Genomic DNA, 21,789 nt, shown 5'->3' with positions numbered 1-21,789 from the left:
TGCCGCCGTAAATATGTCCTATGCAAGACATGCAGCGTGAAGATGAAAAATTATAGATGACAGATAAGCCGTGGTTGTTCTTCATCAAAGGATTCGTCAAAGAATTCTACGAGGCCATACAAAGATGGTGACACCCTCCCTGTATAATATCGAGGATTTGATGAGTTGTTGTCAAAGAAAGTGTGAAGAACGTTCCGTCAGGTTAGCCACCATACGTTATAACTTCATTGCGCGTCAAAGTGCTAGCAACTTGTAACAGCAGAATTGTAGAATTATTCTATCTATCTATATAAGTCTGATGTATTGCAGAATGGCAACCCGAGTACTATCATACTTTGCTGCCCTTTATACTTAGACCTATCTCCAGATCTTGACTCGAACAAAGTCCCTTAACCAATCTTATTCCCTGATTCTATTGATACCCAAACAGGTGCCTTGTAACTTCATCCCAGTTCCTATTTCCCGAGTACTTCAACCAAGCCACATCTTCCTATTACTTGCGAGCAGCAGCTTGCAAATCATCCAAGACTCTCTCTACAATATCTCTCTTCCGAACATAATCCATATTGAAATATTGCATCCAGATTTTGCGGCAAGACCATGTTTGGAAGAACGAAGCTGTTACCCAAGATGGTGTTATAACAGATGGCTTTGGTGGCGGGCGGTTAGGATCGGGAGGGATAATCGCAGTCGAAGTATAACCCCAGTATTCAATAGTAGTATACGAAGTCTTGCGTGGATTACGGCTAACTGTTTTGACCTTTCCCGACAAAACGAAATCATCTGGTGGAGGAACGCATTCGGGTCTCTTAACGCTGACCATCGGATCTACTTTTCGTTTGGCCAGCCAACGACCAGCTGGGAGGTCTTCCGGCCATGGAAGGTCCTCGGTTGTTGCCTCGATGACTTCGTTTTCGATTGGAGATTTTGGAGATAAATCTTCTAAACTTGAAGCACGTGTAATCGTCATAGGAATTGTCGATTGTGTGACGCTACCAATTTGTGGTGTATTCTGCGCCTGGAGATGGTCGGTAGTCTGTGATGCAGTCTCAATCGGTTCGTTGAGACCACTACCACTATGTTTTACAGTCGGCTGAGAGAAACTACTGCGAATAGTTGATGCAGCAACTGCGCGGTTTGAAAGCATTGTTGCAGAGGTAGGAATTGCGAGTGCCAGGGGACCTTTTGGGCAAGAGCCTTTAATGCATCGGTGGGTGCCTTCGCGGGTTGTAGATGCTTGTCTAAGAACAGGGGTTGACACAACAAATTCATGGCCTTCGTCATTGAATGTGGCCATCAATCGACGGATAGCAACCTCTTCTTTGGTGCAGCGTTGCATAAGAGCCCAATCTTCTCCAGTAGTTGCGGTATTGACACTGCCGCACTGCAGAACGACTTCTTGTTCATTGATTCTTACCCAATCTGCCTCGTTGTACTTGCTGAGATCGTATACTGCTACGATTTTGAGGTCCTTGGGGTCGATAAAATGTGGCTCTTGTCTACCAAGCTGAAAATTCTTCGTGGCGTCATCGTTGATGCCAATCCTGCCATGGAGATTGCTCATAAGGTGAGTTATGGTATCGTAATGACCAAAAAGAGTTTTATTCTCTTCAGACAATCCGACTGAAGTTTGATTGGAAGGGGAAGAAATTTGGGAAGCAACTGCCTGACTTGAGCCCACGAGGACTGCAAGACCAGTCGCGCGGATGGGGGATACTAATAACATGTCGGAGTTTGACTATCTTGTATGGGTGCGTATGAGTAGAAAGGAGAGTTAAATATGTGCGCAGACAAGACTTTATATATCTTTTTCCATGTGAGAAAAAAAAGATCAACCACTTGTCACAACGTCACCTTATTCAAAGTTTACGCTTAACTCCTCAGTGAAGCACCTCTAGGACTAGAACTAAGATATAGTAGGTGTCTAGCTTAGAATGTAGTAACTTGGTCACGAGACCACTTCTGTTAACCTCCTATCAAACCTCATATACTATGACACTAGCACAGAACGATCTGGCTACAAATAACGACATCTATCGAACTATCAAGTCGATAACTCTTAAAAAAAACTTTGGAAAGCTAAAGAATAGCTCAAAAAGGAAACAGATGGAGAGATGATGGCCAACTAAGACTTTAGTTCAACATTTGACGCGACTCCAGAGATCTAGCTCGTTCTCAGCAACTCTCGGCGCAAAGTAGGTAAAGCGATCGTCACTTGATGATTCTGGTATAAGGTTAAGGTCATGTGCTCATCGAAGCCACTGGAGAATGCAGAATGCCAGAATCTGAAAGAAACATGCTAGAACCAAACGCCCATTTAATTTTAGATGATGCTCAATCTCGTTGTACTCATGATGTCGATGAAGATGCATTGAGATTTGATATGGATCAATGATCAATGATGAGTCATCAAAGCCTTGATACAATTAACAGTGAAGCCCGGAGAATTTCGCTGGTACGTCCAGCTAGTCCATGAACGGATTAGCGGACGCTGTCACATCTGCGATGACTAATACAAATTCCTTATCTTTCTTTATCAGTGAGTAACACACTGTGATGGAGACCTCTCTAATCGTCGGCGCCTAGATATTACCCCTCCATACAATGAAGAATTGCATAAGGTATAACTTCTTTTATGTGAGGCAGCTGAGTTAAGTTTTTCCCTATAAGTTTGGTAGGATATCGAGAGATTTTTTTGGTTCCTCTTCTCGTTCTTTCCATCATCGCATCTCCGTCACTTATTTTCGTCTGGATATCTCCACATTCGCGCCATCAGGAAGGAAACAGATAGGCACAATCAAGAGGAAGATTCCCATTTCTACATACACAAATTCGGTATCAATGGCAGCAGGAATGGATCCAGAAGTGGCAGAGCCAAATCTTCCCGAAACTTACAATGCATTCTTCTACGGTACTCTTGTAAGTCTCCTCTCTCGCGGGTCTTGTACTATCTTTTTGCTCTCCCCAGTTCTACTCTTCCTACTTGCTATTTCCCATTTTCCCTCTAACGTTTCCACCCTCTGTTCTTTTCTATTACTAAACCTTTCCTTCAATAGATGGCCCCCGAGGTTCTCTGTCGTGTAATCTATGGTGCCTCCAATCACCCGTCCACTTCTCTAACCATCACCCCCGCCCTTCTCTATGACTACTGTCGACATCGTGTTAGGTTCGCCGACTATCCGGCTATCATCTCCGAGCCAGGTCATACCGTTCGTGGGACCTATGTAACCGGACTTACGCCCTCCAACATGCGAAATTTGGATTATTTTGAAGGGTCTCAATATGAGCGAAAAGTAGTCACTGTAAAGATCTTGACTCCAAAGGATAAAGAACATACACACGGTGCCAGTGCAATCATGGCTGAAGCGGTAGAAACGGGAGAAGAGAAAGAAGCGCAAACATATGTCTTTACGGATTTGAATGCTTTAGAGAAAGGAGAATGGGATTTCGAATTTTTCAGACGAGAGAAAATGAAGAATTGGGCGGATGAAAGTGAGGAGTATGCCGGTTTGTGAACACGCTCTCTTTGAAACGAGGGGGAGATCTCACTAAATCCAGGAATTTAGAAGTCGATGCGAAGGCTGCGAAAACTAACGAGAGTGAAATTGGTATTCATGAATTCCTTGATCAACCAGATCCTACTGGCGGGCGGGGCATTAAAACGGCTATGGGAAAGGAGTTAAAAGAGTTGGCAGATAAAAAGAGAGAGGAAAAATGGATTTTGGAGGAGAAGAAGAGAATTGCCAAGGAGAAATCGAAATGCCAAGGTACTATTGGTTAAATGAGCATTCTTGGGTTGATTTGGAATATCAAGAAAAGGCAAGATTGAATGTTGTTACATTGGGAGCCTACATAGATATGATTCCATTTTTAGTACAAGGTTTGCGGATTTGCATAGAAGGAATTTGGTTGCATTTCCCTTTTTCAATATTAAAATTGGCGCAAATGAAGGATAGACATAGATTCTGCATACAAATGATACACACCCATTGTTTAAGCACTGAACAATACCAGTAGTCTATTCCCATCCCCCTTATAAAATTATTTGCTGGTCACTTTTTCCTCGCACCTGAATCCTGATAGGCATATCTCTTGTTTTGACCAGTGTCATAAATTTCTAAAGAAATACAAGGCTAATCTACTGCATAAAATAACTCCACCCCAGAACAAACAGCTCCAACTATACATGAGCCACCACGATACCCAAACGAAATACATAACAGAAATCTATCATTCGCTGTTTTCCCCTAATTTCCAAACTCCTCACGCAAAACATCATATCATACCAAACAATCAAGCAGCCCACTGTCTCATCCACAACTCCATCCAGCTTCCATTAACCGGCTCCGTATTTCTCAAAGTCTCACTCTTTTGAATCGTCTTCTCGGTCTCCATAAGGGCAAGTGGAGCTCCCATTCCCAATGCCTCGTAGAATTCCAAGAGTTTGATACCCCGGTTCTGAGCGATTTCACCGCGCTCGGCGGATTCGCGGAGGAGGGCCACCCATTCGTCCCAGGAGACGATTTTGCAGTCTGCGCCGATTTGGGCGGTAAGGATGGGAGAGATGGTGGACCAGGTTATTGAGGTGGGGTTTACGAGGTGGTAGAAGGGGGTTTGGATGGAGGAAGCGGGGGCGGATGAGGGTTTGGAGAGGTCGGCAAGATCGAGGATTATGTTGGAGAGGATGTCGACTGGGACCCAGTCGATACGGTTCATTGCTGCGATGGTCTCTGGAACGGCTTTCATGTATTGGGATGTTGAGACGATCTATCATGTTTTGTTAGTGTCTCGTCTTTGTTTTCAAAGATAGAGCGAAGGAAGAGAATACTTACGGTAGGGAACCATTCCTGGATATTCCATCTTCCCTTCTCCTTTCTCACAGGTCCAGATACCTGTCCCACACGAAGTATTTGCGTGCGCACACCACCAACTTTATTAGCTTCTGCCAAAAGTACCTCGGAGATAAGTTTCGATGAACCGTATCCCATGGCTGCTGCATTCCAATCATCAATGATCAATTCTGGAACAGGCTTCTCCCAATTCTTTCCCTGCGTAACACCGATCGAAGAAATAAAGGATACAATAGCGTTGTTCTTGCTTTGTGCCGCGAAATCAATGAGGTTTCGTACACCTCGGATATGCGGTTCGAAAGATGCAAGACTCAAGTTAAAATCCACTTGCCATTGGTTATGAATGACATGAGTGGCATTGTTCAACAACTCATCGTATGATTCCTGGTCAAGTCCAAAACGTGGCTGCGACATGTCTGTCTTGAAGAATGTAACTTTGCTAAAATCGGTGTCGAGACCATGGCTTGAGCTGGCTCCTCTTTGTCTCTCCTCGCCATTGACGGCTCGGTTGAGCGCGTAGACTCGGGAGATGTGCGGTAAGGCGACCAAATCATCGAGCATGTAACTACCCATCGATCCGGTACTTCCTGTCAAGATCACGGAAATCTTAGCATTTGAACCGTGAGCAGCGGTACCGAAAGTCTTTGTTGGTAAGTCCTTGGCGTATTTCTCAAACATTGCTTGCCTCTCATCGAAGTCGGTCTTGGTAGAATCTTCTTGGTTCTCCAATGGATGAGCAAGTTTGAAGACAACTGATGCGAGAGATTTGACGGTTGGGTTCTTGTAGATGGTGCTAGCTTGTAACTTCTCAGTCTCGATATTGTCCTTCTTTAAGGCCGATCGCAATTGTCTCAAAAGAGTAAAAACGAGTAAAGAATCAAATGATCCATTTGCAAACACATCCTCGTCGACACTGACCTCATCAACGCTAGCAATCTTAGCAACCAAATCCTTCAATGTAGAAGTTAATGATTCTAAAGAACTAGTATCGAGGCTGTTATCCTCACCATCTTCCGTGTTGGCGAAGAGCTCTTCAATTTCCGGTTCGTAAAGTTTGATTGTTGCTGCACGTTGAACAGTGCCCTTTCCAGCGCGCAAGAATGGCTTTTCGGGTTTAGCAAACATCACAAAGCCGTCTTTGATATGGCCGTGGGATGGCGAGCCTTTGTTTGCAGCATCGATGGAAGGTTGGATACGAGAAATCAAATCCTTTTTGTTATTTTCAGTTACCTCTACCGGGTCATTCAACTCGATCATTACGGCAGGTTGGAAGCGAGCTTGGCCAACAATGATTGCTGAGCGGACTAGTTCGTGTTCGTTGATAGTCTGTTCCATTGTAACGGGGTTTAGCTTCTCGCCGTTGGAGAACACAATGATATCATCTGCTCTGCCCCGGTAGAGCCACATGTCTGGTTCTGTAGGGTGTTTGGAATATAAATCATTTGTAGAGATTTCATTGAGCTCGGGGAATGTATGAAACATTCCTTGTACCTTTTCCAATTTTGGATCTCGGACCACAAGCATTTCATGGAGACCGTCACCTCTGTCATCAAATCTGATACCATTGTCGGTGTGAAATTTGAAGTATCTCCAGTTCTCTCTTCCTGTCCAGATGAGTGCGAAAAGGCTAGCTTCTGTGCTTCCGATCATATTCTGAAGAATTGTGATCTTGGTAATAATGTCTCCAGCCTTTTGTCCAACTGGTCCTCCGCCAAAGCAAACGAACTTGATATTTTTCTCTTGAATTAACTCTAAACTCGAGGAAGAGAATGCAAGTTCTTCGACTGTCGATGGAGCCAGCATCAAAGAATCAATGCCAGCATTCTCAATCATATCGTCCACCAAATTGGAAGTTACTGGGACTGATGGTGATGCCAACACAATTTGAATTTCATAATAACATGCGCTGAAAAGATTTAAATAAACGCCGGCAGCATGGAAGGGTGGGAAACTTGAAAAGGATTTAGCTCCTTTCCACATATTCGAGTGGAGGACTTCTCCATTGTCGCATTTCACTAATTTTTGTGCGTCCATAACGGCACCTAAAGCGTGTCGAACCACAATAGGTTTAGGAAGACCGGTTGACCCAGATGTGTGCAAGACAAGAGTAGGCTCTTGAGATGCCTCCGCCCATGTTTTATTGTAGGCATAATGTGGAACAGGTGTTTCGTCGAGGAAGAAGTCGAGTTCTGGACAGTCGAGAACAGTCATGGGATGAACCTTAAGGACTTCGCGGATGTTGCCAGTGCTGGTGCTGGGCAGCAACCAGATATTACACTCGGCTTGTTTTATGACATTGAGATGTCCTTCGATACTGTTTCTGGGGGAGTTGAGAAGGATCTTGTAGCCCGCTTTGACGAGTGCCAAGGTGAGGATTTGGTATCTCAGATCCCCTTCAAAATAGTTAGGAGTTAACCTTGAGGCGATCAGATATATATTCTAGACTTACCTGGACCAACATATCCTACGGATGGGAAGTTCTCGCCCTTTCCAAGCAATTTTTCAATCCACCAAGCAGCTCTGTTAATCGAATTGGCGAAGCGCTTGTGTGATACTTCGACGAATCCATCTACAGCTTTGGTGGTTTTTGCATAAGAATATATGATGTTATTAGGCTCGCCAACAGCCTTTTCGTCAATCAAAGTTGGTAGTAAACGCTGTCCGTAAGCTGGAGTTTGTCTTTGAATGGAGCCCATGTTTATATGATAATGTATAATGAGTCGACTAATAAATAGGAGTCAAACAATAGATAGGAAGATGTGTAATGTTTATTATTATTGGAAGTAAGTTTTTCAAGTTTATTGCAAAGCTGTCAGAAGGTGATGATTATATGATGATGATAATGAAGGAAAGAGAAGAGTTTGATACTGAGGATTGAGATGATACTTATATCTCCAGCGCCCCCTATAAATTGGAGACTTTGCATCCATCTCATGAATGAACGACGACATATCTCACTCTTGATACCCATACGTACTCAAAATTGGAGTGTATTCGATGGTTAATTGTTTTCCGATCCGCCTGGCGGGTATATCGGAACTTGCGAGATGATCCATACAAAATTCAACAAAAGCGCGCATCTTCAACGGCTGTGGCGTCCATCAAGCTTTTCCTAAGAACCGCGGGAGCAAAGTGCCGTCCGTCAAGATGATTAATTGACTCACCGTCCCGATCAAAGCCAGCATCAGCCTTGGAGTGATGATGGAAAAGATCAGATGTGGAGTCTGTGAATGGAAATTTGCCGATCTACCCACTCCCAACCCATACAAGCTTTTCGAAGCTTCTACAGACACAGTTGCCTTGATAGCTATGCAAACAGTGCGCGGTGCACTTGAGTACTAATGCCGGCAATCAGAAGAGAATATCGCCGTTGTCACACAGAATGGCGGGTCAATCATCGAAGAAAAGAGCAGAATCCAGACCAAACCGGATCAAGAGTACGTACTTTCATCACCCGAAAAGAGATTGGTAAGATTTCACGTGACATTGCCGAGAAAATCCCGTTGGTATGGACTGAGAGCAAAACCTATACTTGGTATCACGCACTGGACTACCAGATGTAATCCATCTGCTTGCATAGAATGAATGCTTGAAATTCTGCCAAGTGCTTCGTACATCCCGGACGATATGTGATTGGTTAACTCATCTTCCTTCCTTGCATTGCATCTTGCGCACTGATTACTTCGTACGACGCATCGTTTTCTTCATTCTATGATTATATATAAATCTTCATCCACTCACAAACTAAAGGACGTTTAGACGACGTCATCCATATGTTGGTTCGTCTGAAATGCAATGTGGATGGCTTCGAGACCCCACGTCTTTGCTTCAATAATTTTATGCATGGAACAGGTAAGACAGCCAATAATCAATGTGAGCGGATAAAGTGATTGGCATTCGGATCTTGAGCGGAAATGTCGGCAATATAAATCATCAACACCACGTCGGATTGCAGTGGTTGCAAAACTATATTTGATGTTGATGCAAATGTGTCCCTGAAACATGCACTATATTCATGCAATATGATCATCAAAGCGTAAGACGGATTCACGGGAGCAGCCGTGAAGTCGTAGACAATCTGTGTTTAGTTAGTCTACACACTTTCGACATTTCCAGTGGCTTTTGAACGAATGGTATTTGATTTTACAAACATGATCATGTACCAGCATAACAATTCCCCCTACCAATCTCCTCGTATATCAATATGATATCGTATGATTCATATCCTGCCGTCACGGCTGATGAATCCATTCAAACCAGGGAAGGTTTCTTCTTGATCCCCAATGCAGCACCATGGTCTTTTTTCTTTTTTACCACTCGTCTAAAGCTGGGAGGTGGCATTGTTAATGCCTCCTCTTTGGTAATCTTTGGTGCTGGTCCTGCACCGACATCATCAGCATCATCCTCTATAATCTCTTCCATAGCCTCCTGTCTCCTCATGAAAGCCCTTCGAGCCGCCTCTTCATCTTCTCTTTCCTGTCTTTCTCGTTCCGAGTCAACATTTTCTCGCGTCACAGTGACTTCAGTTCCATCCTTTCCGACCCGTTCATTCCTTGCGTTTCTTGTGCGAATTTCATCCAATGCATCGGCGACAGCCATTTCCGTTTTTGCTTCTGCTGTTTTATCCTCCAATTCTTGCATCGCATCTCGCTCTTGTTCTTCCCTTTCCAGACGATCTAGTCTCTCCTCATCACTTTCTTGAAGGCCACCTCCATTAACACGCCATGGTTCGGTATTTCTTTTCGCGCCACGCTCACACTGATAATCCATGTTTTTTGGATCTGTCTTGAAAGTAATCTCGCCAGAACATCTTGTACATTTGATGTAAAACCTATAAATTGAGATGGCCAAGTATTTTTCCTCCGTAGTTTCTTTGCGCGCGTTGAACTTTCGCCCTTTGTAAATGTATTCTCCACAAGCAGTACATTTCATGGGAAATGGCGCCATTAAACGAACTGTCTGCACTTTTGGGCCAACTTGTTTGGGAGCGCGCGACTTAACAATCTTCGAAGGATCGAAATCGGGTGGGTAATATTTGGTGAGAACTTTTCGCTCGGACATCTTGAATTAAGCTGTTGTAATTAATCTGATTGTGGTCGCAGTATGTTCGCAGGTGTCCAAAGTGGATGAGGGTAGTTTTGACTCTGAGTTGGTGATGCAATGATGGGTGATAGGTGAGAGACAAGACAAGGCGACGAGGTTCTGGATCAAATTGATAGTCCAGTATGTGTTATGTAAGCCTTTATCGCCTGCCTAGCATCGTGAAAATCATCGATAAAGATCTCAGCCTCGCGTCACCCCACGCGACTGCCTCGCAGTGAAAACAAACAATAAACCTAAATTCGTACCCCTTTGTAATTGATACCCTTTGACGTTGATCATAATAATCTTGGAATTTAATTGTATGGGTACAATTTACGATAAAACATGGAGAAATTCTTGAGAGATTGGCGGCAGGATGCTATGAACAAGCACCAATACGACTCTGCAATATTTATTGGAGATAAATTGCTAGCTATAACAAGTACCACCCCTTTGACACTCCTCTTGTTTACTCGTTGGTTCTGATCATTCTATAGAAAGTGATAAAGATGCTTTTTGGCTTGCGCAAGTGCATTTCTCAACGGGAAATTATACAAGAGCTCAGAGCTTCCTCACCAAGCAAGACTTAATAGCTCGAAATCCATCCTGTCGGTACCTTGCAGGTCATTGCCTGATAAAACAGTCGAGATTCGAGGAGGCTTTGAGTATACTCGGCGAGAAGAATCCTACACATTTAATATCAACGGCCGGACACAACAGAAAAAAATTACAACATACGAGAGGTCATGCCCGAAATGGATCAACGACACAGAGCAGTCGGCATAGGCAGGATGAAATCGCAAAAGACGAAGCGGCAAATGTGAAATTTGAAGCTGCGATGTGCTTTCTACGAGGGCTTTGCTATGCCAAACAGAATGCTTTCGACAGAGCGAAAGAATGTTACAAAGATGCTGTTCGAATAGATGTTCAATGCTTCGAAGCATTCGAGCAGCTTATGAAGAACTGTCTGATGTCACCAGAAGAGGAATGGCAATTTCTAGAATCCCTGGATTTCGATACTATATCTGTTACGGACGATACTTCATCTTCTCAAGAAGCTGCCGAATTTACAAAAATGCTTTATACTACTCGACTTTCAAAATACAAGAATCCAGCGGCGTTTACAACCGCAACTGAAACTCTTTCAACACATTACAATCTTGCCACAAATCCTGATCTTTTATTGTCTAAAGCGGACCTGTTTTTTACACAATGCAGGTTCAAGGATGCTTTAGCTATCACAAATTCTATTCTCGAGGAAGACAAGTACAATTTTAGTATATACCCTTTGCATCTGGCATGTCTGTACGAATTACAATTGAAGAATGCTCTGTTCTTAGTAAGCGACATTTTCCCCTTTCTCTCTTAAAATGATTGGATCTCTCAGTTTCTTATTCATTATTCACAATGGAGGATCTCTGGTTCTGTATTGTAGCGCATATTTTTTTTGGTTGAACAGAGGACGACTCAATCTTTGAAAAAAAAAACAAAAAAAACAAAAAAAAAAAAAAAAAAGAAGTCATGACATGCCATAAATGCTGATATTATATTGACAGGTATCACACGATTTAGCGGATAATCATCCAGAAGAGCCCTGTACATGGCTTGCCGTGGGCATATATTATCTGGCCATAAACAAAGTCGCTGAAGCTCGACGTTATTTCAGCAAAGCTAGTATGATGGATCCTCATTTTGGACCAGCTTGGATTGGATTCGCCCATACTTTCGCAGCAGAAGGAGAACACGATCAAGCAATCTCAGCGTATTCAACAGCAGCAAGGCTTTTTATGGGCACTCACTTGCCTCAACTATTTTTAGGCATGCAAAATCACATGTTAAACAACATGACTCTAGCCGATGAGTTCTTGAAAACCGCATATGAACTCTGTAAAACCGATCCATTACTTCTAAATGAGATGGGAGTAGTGTTCTATCACCAAGAACGACTCGAAGATGCTGTCCTAATTTTGAGGAAAGCTCTCGAAATTGCTGAAGAGATCGATAGTGATCCACAAGCTTGGATATCCACTCGCTCGAATCTCGGTCATGCATATCGACGTCTTCATCAATGGGATGCCGCTCTGGCAGAATTCGATGCGGTACTTCGGCAGGGCGGAAAAGATCCGGCTATTTTTTGTGCAAAGGGTTTGGTATTAATGGAGCAGAGGAAACCTTTTGAAGCCGTTTTGATGTTTCACGAAGCACTTGCTATTTCACCTCAAGATGCTATTGCGACCGAATTGCTCAATAAGGCCTTGGAGGAAACAGCTATTCATGGTATCAACGGGAGTAGGATTTTTGATGATGATGAGGATGAAATTGAGAGGGAATTATCATTGAGGAAAGATGAGGTTTTGGCAAGTTTAAGGCCAAGCAGAATGAAAGGGAAGGGGAAGTCGAGGAGTAAAGTGGTGGTCAATGAAGCTAATTCGATGGAGCTCAGTGATGGTGATTAGTATTCTTTTGGCGGGTTGGTAAGAAGCTGGGTCCGGGAAAGATGAAGCGAGGGGGGAGGTCTGAGACTGGAAACTCTCGCTCCTTTACACTTATTGGAGTTTTGTTTCTCTTTTTGGGGCGTATGATGGTGGGACGGAAGGTAATTGGGAGAATATCAGAATAAATAGGTAAAGAGGGGGTAAAGATGCATTGTAAATGGCGTATAGCATTTTAAACTTGACTACCTGTTCCCTAATGAGGGATGGTTGCTGATCAGTTTAGATATACATTTACATTGGGTGTTGGTCACTTCAAGGGGTTGCAGTATTATACCCGAACCTCGGATAATAAAAAGTCAGTGATATTTAAGTACTTTTCCGCCGAACTCCTAAACCAATGTACCATGTAGCCGGAAACTCTAAATCGTAAATCATAAATTCGAATTCTCAGTCCTCTCATTCCTTTCATCTTCATCCCATTTCCCACCCTTGACTCCATACCTCCAACCTAAATATCCCAGAACCCCTATTGCGCTCCCTGCACTGATACTCCCAATTCTCACCCTCCAATCCACCAGATACCCAGGTTTAAACTTCCAAAGAGCACCAACTATCATGCCCCCATACATCCAATCATCAGATTCCATCTGTCCTTTATTTTCAAGGAGACGCCAACTACGATCTTGATACTCGATCTCTGTGCGTCCGTACATACGGGCAATAGTTGCGAGAGTGAATAGAAAAGTAACGCCCAGGGTGTTGGTACCCATAGAGCGGAGATTGAGAAGTTGAGAGGGAAAAGATAAAGGCTGTGAGCGCGGAAGTAGAGAGCTGGGTAACGGGAGTTTGCGATACATAAGTGCACTGCCGGATACGAAGGGCGTGAGTAATGCGGCGGTGGGGGGTCCGCGAGTGAGGATGTGGATCCAGAGGATGGGCGCGGAGTGAGGTTGGTCCGAGGCGTAGGGGGGGTGAGGCCAGTAGCGGGACATTTTGCGGCGGGGGGAGGGGGCGGAAATTGAGGGATTGGGTTCGTTAGCGGGAGGGTCGTTGAGTGGTAGTTTTATCGATATTTGATATTTAGAGTTGGAAAATTAGAGCTTGGAGGAAGAAGCTCAAGCTTGTATTCATGCTCATCAAATTGACGGGGCGGGCTTTGTACTCCTCCTTTGTCGGATAGTGGCATTCCGCAAAATGATGTGAGGACAGATATTTAGAGGATGGGTAAGGTTATTGTTCGGGGTGGAGTCTTGGAGATGCCGATGCTGCTTCTGTTAATGTCCGCAGGGGGAAGTGGAGATTGGGGGGTTGGAGCAATGCCGATTAGCGATAGTTATTAGTATCTGCGATGGGTTTTTCTTTTCTGGATAATCTCGTGAATATTGGGAGTGTTGGATAGGATCAAAGTATTGTTCTTGTTGGATAAGGAGGGGTAGGTATTTTGGCGGTGTGGTTTTGGCTTTGTTGCCCTTTGGAGCTTTAGTCATTGCTGTGTCAAATATCAGCAGCTTTGAATCAAAACATTGCTCGTTCCAACCCATCACTTATGTCTGTTTTGTGCATCCAGAAGCAGATGGATGCCGCGGTAATAGGCCAACCTTAACCTTACCCCCACGTCCCGCAATTCGGCACAATCTGGGGAAGATCTCCACACACGTGTTCGCGATCATCAGTAGCTATATATATAGAAACTAGCCTTCCTAGCTTTCAAAAGCTCATTCCTGGGCATATCGTCTCCTCATAACATCAATTGGTTCCATATCCAATCTTTGATTTCATCGTCTCGTCAGAGTTTCAAGAAATTATACACAAACATGAGTGCCTTGAGTCTCCCCAGAAAGCTTTGGGAGCATCCCAGCCCCCAAAGCACAGCTATGTATAAACTGATGCAGGAGATCAATCAAAAACACCATCTTCAGATCGACGTAATTTGAGCTCCCTTTTTTCTATCTGATATACTAATTGACACCTCCAGAACTTCTGGGATCTCTGGCAATATTCCACCACCCACCGAGCTCAGTTCTGGGACCAAACTTTCCAATACCTCAATCTCATTTACAGCGGCTCATACACTACCGTCGTTGATGAGAGTGCCCCTATAGATTCTATACCCCGTTGGTTCTCGGGCGTATATATGAATTTTGCCGAAAATATCTTGTATTCGCGAGTACCCGGTCATGCTTCATCTCAGAGAAGTACAATTGGGAAAGAAGATGATAAGATTGCTTTGACTGAGGTTCGAGAAGGAGGAACAGAAATACGTGATATTAGTTGGGGGAAATTGAGGAAAGAGGTAGCGGAATTAGCTAGTGCTATGAAGGAACATGGTGTCGGGATGGGCGATAGAGTGGTGGTTGTGGCTAGTAATTCTTTTGATACTTTGAAGGTTTTTCTGGCGGTAGCATCGCTTGGTGGCTTGTTTAGTAGTAGTTCGACGGATATGGGAGTTCAGGGTGTTTTGCAACGGGCTTTACAGGTTGAGCCAAAGGTATGCTTGGGATTTCTAGATGAAGCATGTGACGTGGAAAATTAACATTGATACAACAGTACATTTTCATGGACGATTGGACAGTTTATAATGGCAAGACAGTTGATCTTCGCGAGAAGATGGTCGCAATCGTGCATGGAATGAAAGATATTAAAGAGTTCAGAGGAATGGTTTCTATGCCTAGATTCCAAACACCCTCAGATACTACCGGCATCCCTCGTACTCAAAGTCTATCTACTTACCTCTCAAAATCTACATCTCAGACTCTCACTTTCGCAAAAACAGCCTTCCACGATCCTTTCTTCATTGCATATTCATCTGGCACCACTGGAACACCAAAATGCATTGTCCATTCCATTGGTGGCGCAGTTCTCAGCGCAGCTAAAGAAGGAATCCTCCATCTAGAAGCCGGTCCCCATTGTACCGTCCTTCAATACACAACAACCGGATGGATAATGTACTTCAGCTCCATCTCTAATCTACTCACCGGATGTCGTCTAGTTCTCTATGATGGAAGTCCCTTTCAGCCCGATCTCACTACCTTTGTAAAACTTCTTGGCGATTTGAAAGTTACGCACTTTGGGACATCTCCAAGGTGGATGGCAGAAATGCAGAAAAATGGGATTGTGCCGAAAGATGTGACGGATCTTTCAAGTTTGCATACGGTGACAAGTACGGGTATGGTATTATCGGATCAAATCTTTGAATGGTTTTACGGTGTGGGGTTTCCAGAAAAGGTGCATCTGGCTAATATCTCGGGAGGAACGGACATTGTGAGTTGTCTCGTATTCCAGGTGTGTTGGTTATGAGCCCGCTGATGATGATAATTCAAAAGGCAGGATGCTTTGGTCAAGGGAATCCCCTGACTCCAGTTTATGTTGGAGGGACTCAAGGTCCTAGCTTAGGCACACCTATCGCAGTTTACGATGCTCTCATCGAAAGCGGACAAGGCGTTCCAGTTGAGCACGGCACACCCGGTGAACTAGTCGCTCCCCACGCTTTCCCCAACATCCCCGCCTTCTTCTTCCGCGACCCTAACGGTTCCTTGTACCACTCTTCCTATTTTTCCAAATATACCCACGTCTGGACCCACGGTGATTTCGTATCCATTCACCCCGTAACTCATAACTTGCATTTCCACGGTCGAGCTGATGGTGTCTTGAATCCTAGTGGTGTTCGTTTTGGCAGCGCGGAGATATACAGTATTATTGAAAAGTATTTTGGAAAGGAAGTTCAGGAGAGTTTATGCGTGGGGCAGAAGAGAGAAATGGATGAGGATGAGAGGGTAATGCTGTTTCTAGTGATGAGAGAGGGCGAGAAATTTAATGAGAGGTTGAGAGAAAAAGTAAAAGAGATAATCGGAAGGGAATTGAGTAAAAGACATGTTCCGAGATGGATTTTCGAAGCCCCAGATATTCCTGTAAGTTTATCGTATCTCCTCACGCCTGAAAGAATCTCGTCCTCTCACTCTTACTCTCTCACACAAAACTAATTTCCTATCTACACTTCTAGACAACAGTAAATTTGAAGAAAGTCGAACTGCCCGTCAAGCAAATCGTCTCGGGCAAAATCATTAAACCAAGTGGCACTCTGCTCAATCCAGAGAGTTTGCAATTCTTCTATCGGTTTGCGAAGGTTGAAGAGCTCGTTATGGGAGAGGAAGAAGGGGGGAAGAGTAGAGAAGGAAAGAGAGAGAGTAAATTATAGAGAGATGGGATGAACATGGAATGAAGCAGGAATAGAGATGGGATACTGGAGTATAGATTGAATGTTAAGTAGTTTGAGTAGATTGATTTGGGGTTATTTTTCTTATTTATTTTTTTATGCTCTATTAGGTATTATAACGGTATTTTTTATATGACTCGCCATACCTCATATCAAAAAAGGCTACTCAGCAACTATATAATCATTATCGTAGTACTAGTAGATACCCCAACTCTAATACTTTTGTCTTTTGTTACTAACAAGGTATTTACCAATATTTGATTGAGTCTTGGATGTCTTTGTATAATTTGAATATAATATTATATTTGCCAACTTCTTTAACTTATTTCATTGCTTTAGGGAATTCATAATGGGTGGTATTGAGAGTTTGTAATAATTGATTAATTAAATCAAAGGATATAATAGTTATGTAGTATACAAGTAGGGATTTCGAGATAGGGTTTATTATTAAAAAAAAACAGAACAAAAATGTATATGAAATAATACCAAATCAGCGTATATAAATATATCTTTTAAAAACTATAGGCCTATTCCATACTCCTTATTCTTCAACACCATCTACCGATATGTAAGAATATTAGGGAAGTAGTTTTGGATTTATTCCTTGCTGCGATTTTTGCTCTCCTCCTTTTAATCTTCTTAGAGTAGTATTGTAGCAATAGAATGGTATGTATTGTGAACTTTATTACCAAGAAGACCGAGTGTTGTAAAGGCAAGGAAAGATAGCGACTGAGTGTTTTTGTACTGGACGCCAGCTTCCTTGAGGAAGGGTCGGAAATGCTCACTGCGGTTTGGAACGCCTGTTTAGTAAATGAGTTCGTAGGGGGGAGCCATGCTGATTTGAAAGGCGAGGTGATAGACGAGGCGTCTTTCGAGTGTTGATAGTAAGTGTTTGTTCCTCCGCGTGGATAGGGATAAGATAATTATAATATAGATACGAGATGCAAATAGGCAGATGGCCACTGCAGCCAGTGGTCACAACGGGTGGTGACAGGGATGAAAAAAGCCACCCCGTCAATCAACGGTTGGCACATCTAGCACACCACGTGGCTATTTAGGCTAATACTTTTTTCCTGCGCCGCAGGCAAGGCCTTGCTGTACGGCATTGCGCATCTATCTACATTCTATATTATACGGGTTTGCACTGGCAGCATGCAGGCGCTGTGCCGCAAACACACTCAAGATCGGTAGTTGGTATAGTTTACAGCACGAAACATCATTTCCCGTACATGCTAATGGCGGAAATTTTTACCACACCTCTATGCTACGCCCTGAAATGTATGATTAAAGACTGACAATCTGGAAGGGATAATTTTGCAGCCGGGAGATTGAGGCAATGGCCCTAGCTCGTATTCCACATTGAAAGACTTGAAAAGTCTAGGAACGGGAGTTAATTGAACAGGAGGATGTTCGGGCCGATCAGGTGCATTGATTTCAAGCTCTGTAGAGTTTGTCTCAATTTTCTTGTGCAGGTTTGGTTTTTTATCTTGACTTGGTGAGCTTGGTAACTCTTGCCACATGACTGCTCAAGACCTGTGACCCTCCCTCGTCGTCATGAGTGCTTTGACTATATTTCAACCCCCGATTATACTCAGTATCACGAATTGATTGAATTTGATGAAGGTGAGCTCGTTCGATAGCCGTGAACACATCTAGCTGATTGTGTTCGGTATCCTGGAGAGCTATTTTTCGGCCGACAAGTTGTCTTGCCGTTTGAATTCCCATTGTCCCGCCTTGGTTCCCTTCGCATAACTGTGAAGTATGCACCTTTGAGGCCTCCTTCTTATGTATAAGCATAAGTCGCTGTGCAGTAACGTCTTTAACCAGTGTGTTCGATATACTTAAGTGCCAAATCATCCCTTCATGTTTAGTGTCGCATTTCTCTTTCCACCTTTCTGCATTGGCCTCCGCTTCAGCTTTCTCGCTAATCATGGCATTCAGAAATCTCTGAATGTGTCCATTTCTCGAAATTGGAAATTGGAAATTGGAAACTGGTAACAGGAGAACTTCCATCTCAGAAAGGATGGTGGATTTCGGGGATCAAACTGGTCTGCTGATCGCGATAGACGTGTACCACAAGCTCTCTATGTGTGATTTCACTTAGTGACTTTCTTACTAAGAAAAAAAGGAGTATCAAGTGAAATGGTATATAGTACGATTTTGTGGCTCGTGGCCGTTAGCTCACCTAAGGTGTATAGCAATCGATCGTGTATACCACGAAAGTTATAGTCAAATCAAATTAAGATTCTCATGCTCCAAGTCCCTTTCTAATTTTTCTAATGCGCTCGTCGACCAACCATTCAGGGACGGCAATACCAATTATTGGTCAATAGGAATGCAGATAAACTCCCTTTCTGTATTAGATGAGTTTGGAAGTTTCGACAAACATCCGCTCATATCATCGCCATATCCATCGCAGAATTCCTTGATGGCTTTCACTAAAAGCGTAGTCTTTTAGATTGGGGAGTCAACCAAGAGAGGATTGTGATATACACCTTCTTTTTAAAGGATGCAACAGCTCTCGAACCTTGATGACTAACTCCTCTATTTGGAGACTTTTCATCTCATCTGCTGACTGGACGTTTGGATGTAGCTGGGACATCGTGATCGCGTCGGATTATGACAATAGTTGGAAAGATCATGCTCTTTGAACACAATAGACACTTCTACCACAAGAGAGATTGCAAATCACAACAGCGCGAGGATAGACTTGTGAGTCACTGTATAGTTCCTAATGCTGCTTCCCGTGAAACCCTTGGCATGACACCTGAATTGCTACATCTTTTTCTTTTTCTACTCTCGGTACGAGTGTTGAAGACACGCCGTAAGCTTCAATGTGCCTTTAAATGGAAAAATATCTGATTGGACATCAAAGATATTCAACAAATAATGCTTTATTCCGTCAAATCACCTTCGTAGGCGGCTCCGACCCGACGGGTATCTGTGGCAGAAAAGCGCGCCTTCCATACCGACAGTCAAGCAAACATTCTATCTTTTCGATTAGGTAAAAGATATGACACTGATACGGCTGCCGGGACGAATTGGAATGATTTCGCGGGAATATCTGGGGAGCTTGCAGGAGAATCACATCAATATCGAGTCGAGAAAAGCTCGGGAATTATAACCTGAACTTCATTGAGCAGTAACAACAACATGCATTGGGTATTCTGTGTTAAGACTGTATATGCATGATATGAAGAGCCAGGCTTGTACTGAATTCAATTCAATCATCGGATGAATCAAGAAGCAACAAACAGATGTGGTTTCCATTGCGTAAAGCAGCAGTAGTAAATATCACGTGAAAGACTAGTAAGGATAAACGCGGGGGGTTGCCAAGGGATGACGGTTCGGGGTTCGGCAGAAATCCTACCGGGTCTCAAGAGTAGATAGATATATCATGAGTGGATGGAGTGAGAACTGTCAAGTCCAGAGAAATTCAAACCCCATTGATTTCAATACAATCAAGACAAAAATGCCGCAAGCACTGTACAATGTTGCCTCGAGCGATGTTCGAAAGGCCATCGACTCCTTGATTTTTCAGATGGTTCATATCAAGGATGAATCTGGAGAATTTCTATTGAAGTTAGAAGACGGCAGAGTCATAGATACTAAAGGATGGCAAGGGTGGGAGTGGACACATGGTGTTGGACTTTATGGTCTGTGGAAAGATCACTGCCTCACCGGTTCCCCAGAATCCTTAGAGATTATCGAAAAATGGTTTCAAAACCGCTTTGATGAAGGGGGAACTACGAAAAATATCAACACAGTGGCCGCGATGTTAACGCTTGCATACGTGTATGAAGAGAAAAGGGTCAATAAGTTCTTGCCATGGCTGGAGAACTGGGCAGAATGGGCAATGTATGAGCTTCCACGAACAAAATATGGTGGAATGTCACACATGACATACAACTCAACCAACGCTCAAGAATTGTGGGACGATACACTAATGATGACGGTTCTTCCATTAGCGAAGATTGGGAAAGTCTTAAACCGACCTCATTATGTGGAGGAAGCAAAAAGGCAGTTTCTCCTCCATATCAAATATCTATTCGACACCAAGACGGGATTATTCTTCCATGGCTGGACTTTTGCAGATGGAGGACATAATTTTGCAAAGGCATTGTGGGCAAGAGGCAATTCTTGGTTAACAATTGTCATTCCAGAAATGTTGGAATTGCTCGATTTGCCGCCCAATGATTCGTTTCGTATCCATCTCATCGATACTTTGGAAGCGCAGTGTCGAGCATTGGTTCAATATCAAGAAGATGATGGATTGTGGCGTACACTTCTGGATCAACCTGCAGACGCAGGATCTTATGTTGAAAGCTCTGCTACAGCTGGGTTTGCATATGGTATATTGAAGGCATTACGAATGCGATACATAGTAGGAGAGGAATATCAGAATTGTGCGATTAAAGCCATAAAAGCTGTGTTGGGAAAAGTCAATGATCAAGGAGAATTGCTGGATGTCAGTTTTGGGACAGCGATGGGACATACCTTGCAGCATTATATTGATATTGACAGGACAAGTATGCCCTATGGTCAGGCTATGGCGATAATGGCACTGGGAGAATTTTCGAGGGTTTTTATCTGATTACCATTAATTTATCTCATTTTTGTCAGTTGGGTATGAATTTTTGTAGAAATCCAGGAAATCATAGAGAAAATGAAAATGTGATCCGTGTCACTCTCTAGATATAGATTAGCGTGTACGCGTCTGAAACCTTAGCATGTGCTTATAATTCCATCCATACATCGTCCATGTGATAACTTTAACTACCAAGTCGAAACTTCGAACATTGAACATTGAACGTTGGACTCCCGAGGCAATGCTCATCCATCAACATGGGAGGTATAGCAAATTAGCAATCTTTCCCTTTACACATGTTTCTAAATGCATGATAGACATCCGCGGCTTCAGTGAGCCTTGCAAAATGTCTTGCAAAAGTTCCCTTTGACGGAAAGGAATACCTAGGCACAACCTTCTTTTGAAGCAATTTCAATTCGATCATGTGTCTTTGTCCGCCTTTCAGTTGTGGCGCAATTCGAGCTTGCGCGTAACGCGGTGTCGTTGGTTCAGAAAAGCTATTATTCTCCGAAAAATGCGACGCTGGCTTTTAGCTAAGCTTTTTCGGCAGGTGTCATTGAGGCAGATCGAATTTCGGAAATCCCAACCGTGACATGAAGGCGCAGGTACAGAAAATGCGGT

At 43.4% G+C, this 21,789-nt stretch overlaps 8 protein-coding genes across 9 annotated transcripts; 4 read left to right on the top strand and 4 right to left on the bottom strand.

Moving 5' to 3' along the window:
* Positions 1-251: 251 nt before the first annotated feature.
* On the bottom strand, positions 252-1,893 carry BCIN_07g02810 (hypothetical protein). Its single transcript, XM_001558600.2, has one exon. The coding sequence runs from the start codon at positions 1,724-1,726 to the stop codon at positions 494-496; it is 1,233 nt and encodes a 410-aa protein (XP_001558650.1). The 5' UTR covers positions 1,727-1,893; the 3' UTR covers positions 252-493.
* Positions 1,894-2,541: 648 nt separating this feature from the next.
* BCIN_07g02800 (hypothetical protein) lies at positions 2,542-4,027 on the top strand. Its single transcript, XM_001558601.2, has 3 exons — positions 2,542-2,919; positions 3,057-3,507; positions 3,567-4,027. Exons 1-3 carry the CDS (start codon positions 2,842-2,844, stop codon positions 3,779-3,781), a joined length of 744 nt encoding a protein of 247 aa, XP_001558651.1. The 5' UTR covers positions 2,542-2,841; the 3' UTR covers positions 3,782-4,027.
* Positions 4,028-4,093: 66 nt separating this feature from the next.
* On the bottom strand, positions 4,094-8,040 carry BCIN_07g02790 (hypothetical protein). The gene is made up of 3 exons (XM_001558602.2): positions 7,300-8,040; positions 4,833-7,243; positions 4,094-4,767 (listed from the first exon to the last, which is right to left on the bottom strand). The coding sequence occupies exons 1-3, from the start codon at positions 7,544-7,546 to the stop codon at positions 4,294-4,296; spliced, it is 3,132 nt and encodes a 1,043-aa protein (XP_001558652.1). The 5' UTR covers positions 7,547-8,040; the 3' UTR covers positions 4,094-4,293.
* An 800-nt stretch (positions 8,041-8,840) lies between these two features.
* Positions 8,841-10,059, bottom strand: Bcyju2. Of its 2 annotated transcripts, XM_024693945.1 has the most exons (2): positions 9,002-10,059; positions 8,841-8,928 (listed from the first exon to the last, which is right to left on the bottom strand). In XM_024693945.1, the coding sequence occupies exon 1, from the start codon at positions 9,909-9,911 to the stop codon at positions 9,102-9,104; it is 810 nt and encodes a 269-aa protein (XP_024549734.1). In that variant the 5' UTR covers positions 9,912-10,059; the 3' UTR covers positions 8,841-8,928; positions 9,002-9,101. The 2 variants fall into 2 exon arrangements, with proteins under 2 accessions (XP_024549734.1, XP_001558654.1); XM_001558604.2 differs by having other exon boundaries at positions 8,841-10,059.
* A 110-nt stretch (positions 10,060-10,169) lies between these two features.
* Positions 10,170-12,597, top strand: Bccdc16. Its single transcript, XM_024693944.1, has 3 exons — positions 10,170-10,374; positions 10,430-11,271; positions 11,489-12,597. Exons 1-3 carry the CDS (start codon positions 10,278-10,280, stop codon positions 12,386-12,388), a joined length of 1,839 nt encoding a protein of 612 aa, XP_024549733.1. The 5' UTR covers positions 10,170-10,277; the 3' UTR covers positions 12,389-12,597.
* Positions 12,598-12,708: 111 nt separating this feature from the next.
* On the bottom strand, positions 12,709-13,962 carry BCIN_07g02760 (hypothetical protein). Its single transcript, XM_001558606.2, has one exon. It carries the CDS (start codon positions 13,357-13,359, stop codon positions 12,799-12,801), a length of 561 nt encoding a protein of 186 aa, XP_001558656.1. The 5' UTR covers positions 13,360-13,962; the 3' UTR covers positions 12,709-12,798.
* A 92-nt stretch (positions 13,963-14,054) lies between these two features.
* Positions 14,055-16,790, top strand: BCIN_07g02750 (hypothetical protein). Its single transcript, XM_001558607.2, has 5 exons — positions 14,055-14,292; positions 14,343-14,855; positions 14,915-15,628; positions 15,691-16,275; positions 16,368-16,790. The coding sequence occupies exons 1-5, from the start codon at positions 14,182-14,184 to the stop codon at positions 16,560-16,562; spliced, it is 2,118 nt and encodes a 705-aa protein (XP_001558657.1). The 5' UTR covers positions 14,055-14,181; the 3' UTR covers positions 16,563-16,790.
* A 3,197-nt stretch (positions 16,791-19,987) lies between these two features.
* BCIN_07g02740 (hypothetical protein) lies at positions 19,988-21,267 on the top strand. Its single transcript, XM_001558609.2, has one exon. The coding sequence runs from the start codon at positions 20,053-20,055 to the stop codon at positions 21,172-21,174; it is 1,122 nt and encodes a 373-aa protein (XP_001558659.1). The 5' UTR covers positions 19,988-20,052; the 3' UTR covers positions 21,175-21,267.
* Positions 21,268-21,789: the final 522 nt, after the last annotated feature.

The sequence above is a fragment of the Botrytis cinerea genome, chromosome 7, assembly GCF_000143535.2.
Source record: "Botrytis cinerea B05.10 chromosome 7, complete sequence".
NCBI lineage: Eukaryota > Fungi > Ascomycota > Leotiomycetes > Helotiales > Sclerotiniaceae > Botrytis > Botrytis cinerea.
Note: the sequence above shows the minus strand (reverse complement) of the source record. Positions and strands in the feature narration are given on the sequence as shown.

Excerpts from the sequence above, each read along its gene's own strand:
- BCIN_07g02760 (XM_001558606.2), bottom strand. The coding sequence starts at position 13,359 with ATGTCCCGCTACTGGCCTCACCCCCCCTACGCCTCGGACCAACCTCAC.
- BCIN_07g02750 (XM_001558607.2), top strand. The coding sequence starts at position 14,182 with ATGAGTGCCTTGAGTCTCCCCAGAAAGCTTTGGGAGCATCCCAGCCCC. Across the intron at positions 14,293-14,342 it reads AACACCATCTTCAGATCGAC|AACTTCTGGGATCTCTGGCA; the intron begins GTAATTTGAGCT and ends TGACACCTCCAG. Across the intron at positions 15,629-15,690 it reads TCTCGGGAGGAACGGACATT|GCAGGATGCTTTGGTCAAGG; the intron begins GTGAGTTGTCTC and ends ATAATTCAAAAG.
- Bcyju2 (XM_001558604.2), bottom strand. The coding sequence starts at position 9,911 with ATGTCCGAGCGAAAAGTTCTCACCAAATATTACCCACCCGATTTCGAT.
- Bccdc16 (XM_024693944.1), top strand. The coding sequence starts at position 10,278 with ATGGAGAAATTCTTGAGAGATTGGCGGCAGGATGCTATGAACAAGCAC. Across the intron at positions 10,375-10,429 it reads TAAATTGCTAGCTATAACAA|AAAGTGATAAAGATGCTTTT; the intron begins GTACCACCCCTT and ends ATCATTCTATAG. Across the intron at positions 11,272-11,488 it reads TGAAGAATGCTCTGTTCTTA|GTATCACACGATTTAGCGGA; the intron begins GTAAGCGACATT and ends TTATATTGACAG.
- BCIN_07g02810 (XM_001558600.2), bottom strand. The coding sequence starts at position 1,726 with ATGTTATTAGTATCCCCCATCCGCGCGACTGGTCTTGCAGTCCTCGTG.
- BCIN_07g02790 (XM_001558602.2), bottom strand. The coding sequence starts at position 7,546 with ATGGGCTCCATTCAAAGACAAACTCCAGCTTACGGACAGCGTTTACTA. Across the intron at positions 7,244-7,299 it reads CGTAGGATATGTTGGTCCAG|GGGATCTGAGATACCAAATC; the intron begins GTAAGTCTAGAA and ends ACTATTTTGAAG. Across the intron at positions 4,768-4,832 it reads TCCAGGAATGGTTCCCTACC|ATCGTCTCAACATCCCAATA; the intron begins GTAAGTATTCTC and ends AAAACATGATAG.
- BCIN_07g02800 (XM_001558601.2), top strand. The coding sequence starts at position 2,842 with ATGGCAGCAGGAATGGATCCAGAAGTGGCAGAGCCAAATCTTCCCGAA. Across the intron at positions 2,920-3,056 it reads CATTCTTCTACGGTACTCTT|ATGGCCCCCGAGGTTCTCTG; the intron begins GTAAGTCTCCTC and ends TTCCTTCAATAG. Across the intron at positions 3,508-3,566 it reads TGAAAGTGAGGAGTATGCCG|AAGTCGATGCGAAGGCTGCG; the intron begins GTTTGTGAACAC and ends CCAGGAATTTAG.
- BCIN_07g02740 (XM_001558609.2), top strand. The coding sequence starts at position 20,053 with ATGCCGCAAGCACTGTACAATGTTGCCTCGAGCGATGTTCGAAAGGCC.